Here is a 7,410-nt window from a genome sequence, read left to right as displayed (position 1 = left end):
TATCTTGTGGCTGTCCAAGTACTTAAAATCTATTGCAGAGGAGTTGGTTACAAGTCTCCAGACACGTCCACAATTCCAATTCCCTTTTTTTTTTTTATATATAGAATTTTAGATTTTTTAATTCAACTCAAAAATACCTACTAACATTTGTTAGTTACTTTCTCCCTGATACGTGAACCTTATCCATTTTTTCCATTTCAAATTGCCATATTTACGTGACTCTTATAGGCTTATCTACTAATTTGGAACACCCAAAATGTAAATCATATTTGTAAAATTTAGTTAAAATTGGGGTAAACCTGTCAACAGCTTCCAAACCTCTCATTCTTTTCTTGATTTTTCATTTATTTTAATAGATAAAGTATATTAAAAAATTGCAACCTTGGCCCCTCTCCTGCTCGGCTAATCAGATTGTGACTCGCGCGACATAAGCACAGACAGCAATATTAAACGAAATGGATACACACAGGAAGGACTGGCACTTCATTTACTGGGAGAAACCACCGACGGGTTCGACCAAAGTAAATGTAGATGGGGCTTCAGCAAGCAATCTAGGGGTGGCTTGAGCTGGAGGGATTATGAGAAATGAGTTCGGTATATGGAAAGGAGGGTTTGAGGTGCATTTGGGTGTAGCTTCGAATATAGCTGCGGAGCTATGGGGAATCATACATGGACTACAGTTGGCCTGGGAAGCTGGACATAAGAGAGTGATTGTCGAAACAGACTCAAAAGCTGCGATTTTGCTTCTGGACAAGCCACCTCACTTGAGCCCTTACTCTAATATGCTAAAACATTGTTTAGCTAAAGATAGCCTCACTAAGGAGTCAGGGTTGTATCGTTTATAGAGCCCACCGGATATAGTTCGGAGATGGATGAACTGAGATATTGCGGGAGTAACCACCCCACGTTTAGTATCTATGTATTGAGCTGCTTAGCTCTCCTTCATAACAAAAAAAAAAGTATATTAAAAACTTTACAATAATGGATTATAGCTGATCCTATCACCAGCCAAATTTAAAAATTAAAAATTTCCCACTAGTCAAATTAAAAACTTCGAAATAATGGGTACGTAGATGAGTCATAAATGGATATGGTTCCAAATGGGTTTGGATTATCCAATTATCCATTTATGATTTACTAGTAAAAATTTTACTTACGTTTATCCTACATTAATTTGATTTAGCAACAAAATAGTATACAATTGTAATAAAAAAAATAAGTTGGTAAATAAAATTTTACTCGAATAAAAAGAAAAAAAATAAAATATTGCATAGACGAATCCAAAATGGTAATCATAGTGAGTTTTAGATTTTTTTAACTCTACCAAGAATCTAGAAATAATTTAGGTATTAATGCAAGCTATCGATTAACAATAAAAAAGTTTATTAAACTTTCATGAAGGGGATGGAGGAAGAAGGATAAAATTTAAAACGAAACAAACGAATGAAAATTGAAGAAGAGGAAAAGAATGACAAATATGTTTTTACAAAAATTAGAATATAATTATCAGATTGGTATTATTTAAATCTACCCACTAGTGATTGAGTTTGAATCTACTTCTAATTTAATTAGGTTTTGAATAAGTGATCTAAATCTACCATTTATTACCTACTAATTCATGAATTTAATTGGGTCACCCATTTAAACCTGATTAAATTATCGTATCCAAATCCATATTTGTTAATGGGCAAGTCAAAATAAATAGGCTACCATTTACAATTATAAATAGGTGAAAAGTACAGTAAAATTGGAGGTAAGTGGACTGTAAAATTAGATCAAAAATAGGACAAATGAGAAAAGATCAGAGTAGGACAATGAGAATGTAAAGTTTGGGATGGAGAGACGTGAGAAGGTTGAACTAAAGAGGTAAAGAAAATGGTATCGGAATTCTAGTTTGTATTTCTAACCGCGAGTGGGGGTTTTTATTCCCTTACAAGGTATAACCAATGGGCTTGTTTGTGGTAAGCATGAAACTAAATCTGAAATCTCAAGGAAAGTTAAGAAAGTAATAAGCGTGTGCATGCCTTTAAAAAGTAGATAGATTAGATGTCAATTAAGTAAAGAAATCTGATCTTTAAAATTTAAATCATGAAACCTATAAGATTGTAGGATCTTAAGAGAGGCTTATCCATAAATCTCTCGTATCGGTTTTAGATCCCCTTATACATATGATGACAACTGTATATACGTAGTATCCTACCAAATTATGAGTTACAATAGTAAGCAAACTCTTTGAGAAAGTCTGGACAACGCAAGATTCTCTCCACAGTCCATGCCGTTTAAGTTTCTTCTCTAACTATATTCATCCCCTCCCTGTGTTAGCCACCATTATCCAGCACAAGGAAACATGGAAAGAAACTCATCATCAGAGCAGAAACGAAGAGCTGCCGATGAGGATATCAATGCTTGGCTTCCTGTAACGTCCTCAAGAGATGCAAAATGGTATTATTCTGCTTTCCACAACGTTACTGCTATGGTTGGTGCCGGTGTCCTCGGCCTCCCCTATGCCATGTCTGAATTGGGATGGTATGTCAAAATACTATGATTTGGAATTTTTTTTTTCAAAAATTTGTACTAGTTTATTTTGGACGTTTCTTTATGCGATATAGTGTTGCTGCGGAGGTTTGGCTTTTATGTTTGCTGGCACTAGGGTTTATGTAATAAAGATTCTGTACGCTTGTGACTTGTCATGGAAGGGTGTAAACAAAAGACAAAAATAAAGGGTGTTGTACAATCTTATATCTTCTGCTAGATGCGACACTAGTAAACTGTTTCCTTTTTCAAGAGGTCGACTCTTAACTTATGGTAACATATATGAGGAATCTCCCTTGATAGGAATTTCAGTCCTAGGATGATTTTCAAATGAATAGTTTGTGGACAGAGAGCTCACGGTTTTGAGAGGCTTCCTTGGCCTTTGCTGAGTATTGGATCTAATTTGCAGTTGTTGTGCTTTTCAGGGGTCCTGGAATTGCCATAATGATTCTATCATGGGTCATTACCCTATATACCCTATGGCAGATGGTGGAAATGCACGAACCTGAGCCTGGCAGGAGACTTGATAGGTACCATGAGTTGGGTCAGGAGGCTTTTGGTGAAAAACTAGGGCTATGGGTTGTTGTACCCCAACAGCTGATGGTGGAAATAGGAGTCAACATTGTATACATGGTTACTGGAGGAAAATCCCTACAGAAATTCCATGACCTTGTCTGCCCCAACTGTAGCCACATCAGGACCACCTATTTTATCGCCATATTTGGTTCAGTTCACTTGGTTCTCTCCCATCTTCCCAATTTTAATTCCATTGCAGGTGTCTCTCTTGCTGCTGCAGTCATGTCCTTCAGGTGATTCCCTCCCCAAGTTCATTTCTTTAAATACTTGTGGTAAGAGAAGTAGTTCAAGATCTCCACTCTCTACATTTCCTTGTGCATGTCTTAACTTGTCACATGGAATTAATATTCAAACTAGTTTTGCACGTGAAATTACTTGTGACTGAAAAAAAAAAGAGGGTAAGATAAATTTTAGCACAATTTGACACAAGAAGTGTGATAGAGGACATGAGCCGAAAAAATCAAGGCTAGCTGCAACCTTAATCATAGTGGAAAGACTATTTCCTTTCACTTTAATGTTCTTTTGCCTGTTGGATTACATGAACTGTTCACTACTTAAACTTGCATGTCAATAGTTGCATTTTAATCTCATATTTTTGCTCTAATATTCGCGAGTTGTTAAACAGTTATTCCTTTATAGCTTGGGTGGCATCTGTTAAGAAGGGGGTTCAACCAGATGTGAAGTACACTCCAAGAGCATCAACCGATGCAGGGAAAGTCTTCCAATTCCTGAGTGCATTGGGTGATGTAGCTTTTGCTTTTGCTGGTCATAATGTGGTGTTGGAGATTCAGGCAACAATGCCCTCTTCACCTGAGAGGCCTTCCAAGAAACCTATGTGGAAAGGTGTCGTAGTTGCCTACATTGTTGTGGCCTTGTGTTACTTCCCAGTTGCATTTGTTGGATACTGGGCATTCGGAAACAGTGTTGAGGACAACATCCTAATTTCATTGAACAAACCAGTTTGGCTTGTTGCAGCTGCTAACTTGTTTGTTGTCATTCATGTGATTGGAAGTTATCAGGTAGATCCTGTTCACTTGATTTACCCCAAAATAATTTATTGGTCTTTCCTAACTTGATTCTAATGAGGCTTTTCATTTGCATATTTAGGTATTTGCCATGCCAGTTTTTGACATGATGGAATCTTTTCTGGTGAAAGTGTTGAGCATCAAACCAAGTCTGCTGCTTCGTATTTGCACTCGAACTACATATGTTGGTAAGTCACTCAAGTAATTAAATTCTGCATCTTGCTAATCTCAGATACCATAATTCTTGAGCAGTAGAAGTCGGGATTACTTGAATAAACTGCTTGTTTAAAATGGATGCAGCCACTACAATGGTACTAGCGATGGCATTTCCTTTCTTTGGTGCCCTTCTCGGCTTCTTTGGAGGGTTTGCTTTTGCACCAACAACTTACTATGTAAGCTATACTATTCATCTCTTTTTTTCTTGTATGAATTCTGAATTTTTTCAAGAATTTCTGAATGCACTTGTTTCATTACTACTACATTTTTACACAAGCTACTCAGATTTTCACCAGATAATCAAACCACTAAGATTCTCCATAAGTTTTGTTCTCCACATGACATAGACTTTTAGGAAGAATTTCACAGGAGCTGTTCAGATTTTTACCAGATAATCAACTACTAAGGTTTTGTACAAGTATTATTATTCAGCATGTGACAAACCTCTAATCTCCGTATATATATGAGGAGTTTTTACAGAAACTCTTTAGTTTGTCTTTATTGGTAATAATTGCTCTAATTTCATCAATTCTCTTGCAGCTTCCGTGCATTATATGGCTCGTCATAAGAAAACCAAGAAAATATAGCTTGACTTGGTTCATAAATTGGGTCAGTATCATCATATTCCTTGTTTGTTGGCCTTCATTCTCTCTCTTGGTAGTGAGTTTTCTGTTCTTTCTCCGGATTTTGCAATCTTCTAACCTTGCTTTCGTTGTTTCAGATATGCATAATTCTTGGTTTTCTGCTGATGGTTTTAGCCCCCATTGGAGCATTGAGAGAGATAGTGTTGTCAGCCAAAAACTACAAGTTGTTTTCTTGATTATCTTGCAAGAAGTAGGATCCACATCCCTGTTGTTTTTTCTGAGGGTTATATTGTTTCCTATTCATGAGCTTGGAGAGATTCCGTGTTTATCACGAGGATTATAATACTTTCTTTTGTTTTGCATTATCAAACTTTTAGGAGTGTGATTATTTATGGAAAACAACTAGATTTTTATGCGAATTTGGTTATGCAATTGAGGTTTGATTTTGGGATTCTCCTGTCAAACTTTGAGTATTAGTATTGGGGTAAAATACCAAAAACCCCCCGTGGATTGCCAAATGTACACTTTACCTTCCTATGGTCTGAAACCTACAATTTAACCCCCTGTCATTTTAACTAGAGTGAAAGTCTGATGGAAAACATCGAAACTAACATCTGAACGAAAAATATCAAAATTGCCCCTTTATAAGTCAAACCCTTTGGAAGAAAGTTTCGTGCATTTGAGCATGGGTAAAATACCAAAAATTCCTCTGTGATTTGCCAAATATACACTTTACATTCCGATAGTTTGGAAACTTACAATTTACCTCCCTGTCGTTTCAACTGAAGTAAAAGTCTAACTAGTATTGCTATTCTGCACACCCCCTCCCCTCCAACCACAACGACAAAGCTGGCTTACTATATATTATTCTTCATAATGATGGGATCTCAATATCTCATTAGCAATTCTCATACTTGAAAATGCATTGGCTATATATGATGCATCAATCTTCTACGAATTGGGGTCTCATGTTAGCAATCCTCTTACTTTTTCTGTTCAATTGGACCAAATTCCATTAAAACGCAACTAATCTTTTAATAATTAATCTCCCACATCTGCTAATAAGGAGTCCTTAAAGAGCAGTAGAGGGATCAAGAAGAATTCTTATGCGAGTCATAAACTGAGACACATCCTGTTGCGTTGTAGAGGTGTCAAAATTGAGTGTCATAATTGGATAATAGATATAATTAGGCTAACTCGTTTATATTCTTTTAATAAATGGGTCAAAATATACTCATTTATACCTATTTAATAAATGTGTATGGGTGTAGTCAATTAACCATTTATGATCCACTTGAAATCTTACTTTTTTTTTTTTAATAAATTTTTTGGCATGTTGTTTGCTAAGAAATAATGATATATTATTATTATTATTATTAGATAGGTAGGAAATTCATGTACTTAGCGCTCGCTAAAAATTGTGTTCAAATGCATAATTATTTTTAAATGGATATAAATGGACGAGTCGAGTCAATTCACTGCCCATCAATTAAACAGGTCCATTCAAAATTCATTGCATATTCAAATTCACTTATCAGTGTGACGACGAGTTTGAACGAGTCAACATAATTGGCGTCTCTAATTTTGTCCAAAACACTTGCATACCAATTGCCCTCAAAACATTCTCCACACTCAATAACTATCAAATACTATAATGGTTGCTTGTTTCTGACAAATTTTCTTGATAACATCTTCTGCACAATGATTTTCTTCTCTTCAAAAGTAGTCAGGTGTGCACTGCCAACTCTAGCTCAATGCCTAATAAACTTCAAATACTAGAGGCTGGTTATTCTGGTCATATATTTAGTGCCGGGGACGGATAATTCACCTCTTACCATGAAAAATTGAGTTGTTCTCAGAAATTCCTGTTAATCCAATTTTCTTTCCTTAAACTCTTTAATCTTTTTTCAAACAATTGCATCCCATATTATTTCAAGACTGGAGGACTAGTGTACAAATACGATGTACTAATTAAAGTTCTCTGGTCTTTCTTTTTTTTTTTTCCCCCATTAATCCATAATCATGCATTCGATATTAGAGACTGCTGAAATTTGTGCAATAATTCATGCATTCGAATTCCAAATTTTGATGAGTATAGTATCACTGATTTTTATTCAGGAAAAATTATCAATTTTGAGGTACAAGCACAGCCTGAGCTTCAAAAAAAATTCAATTTCAACTTTATCCATGAGTTCCTCAACCATTTGTTGTCCATTTGAATTCGAATGAAGAATTGTTCCATCTTTTTTATTATTTTATGTTAATTCATGAGTATTCAGTTAGGAGTTTATTGGAAATATTATTTGAAATAATTCATATATTTGTAATGCTCGCGAATAATTTTTGTGCGAATAATGCCTATCCAGACCCACTTAATATTTAGTTAATGTGCTTGGAAATTTGATTAAAAATTATTCCAGGTTAATTAATTAAACCAACTCTATCCATAACTAATTAAACTAACTTTATCCATTCCA

General features: G+C 35.3%; 1 protein-coding gene across 1 annotated transcript; it reads left to right on the top strand.

Moving 5' to 3' along the window:
- Positions 1-2,233: 2,233 nt before the first annotated feature.
- LOC113738543 (lysine histidine transporter 2-like) lies at positions 2,234-5,345 on the top strand. Its single transcript, XM_027265778.2, has 7 exons — positions 2,234-2,526; positions 2,958-3,341; positions 3,734-4,127; positions 4,216-4,321; positions 4,434-4,525; positions 4,890-4,958; positions 5,071-5,345. The coding sequence occupies exons 1-7, from the start codon at positions 2,348-2,350 to the stop codon at positions 5,167-5,169; spliced, it is 1,323 nt and encodes a 440-aa protein (XP_027121579.1). The 5' UTR covers positions 2,234-2,347; the 3' UTR covers positions 5,170-5,345.
- Positions 5,346-7,410: the final 2,065 nt, after the last annotated feature.

This window comes from Coffea arabica, chromosome 4c, assembly GCF_036785885.1.
Source record: "Coffea arabica cultivar ET-39 chromosome 4c, Coffea Arabica ET-39 HiFi, whole genome shotgun sequence".
In the NCBI taxonomy this organism is placed as follows: Eukaryota; Viridiplantae; Streptophyta; class Magnoliopsida; order Gentianales; family Rubiaceae; genus Coffea; species Coffea arabica.
Note: the sequence above shows the minus strand (reverse complement) of the source record. Positions and strands in the feature narration are given on the sequence as shown.

Bases quoted from the DNA above. Each gene is read 5' to 3' on its own strand.
- LOC113738543 (XM_027265778.2), top strand. From the start codon at position 2,348: ATGGAAAGAAACTCATCATCAGAGCAGAAACGAAGAGCTGCCGATGAG. The intron at 3,342-3,733 runs GTGATTCCCTCC...GTTGTTAAACAG, and splicing joins GCTGCAGTCATGTCCTTCAG to TTATTCCTTTATAGCTTGGG. The intron at 4,959-5,070 runs GTCAGTATCATC...TCGTTGTTTCAG, and splicing joins TGACTTGGTTCATAAATTGG to ATATGCATAATTCTTGGTTT.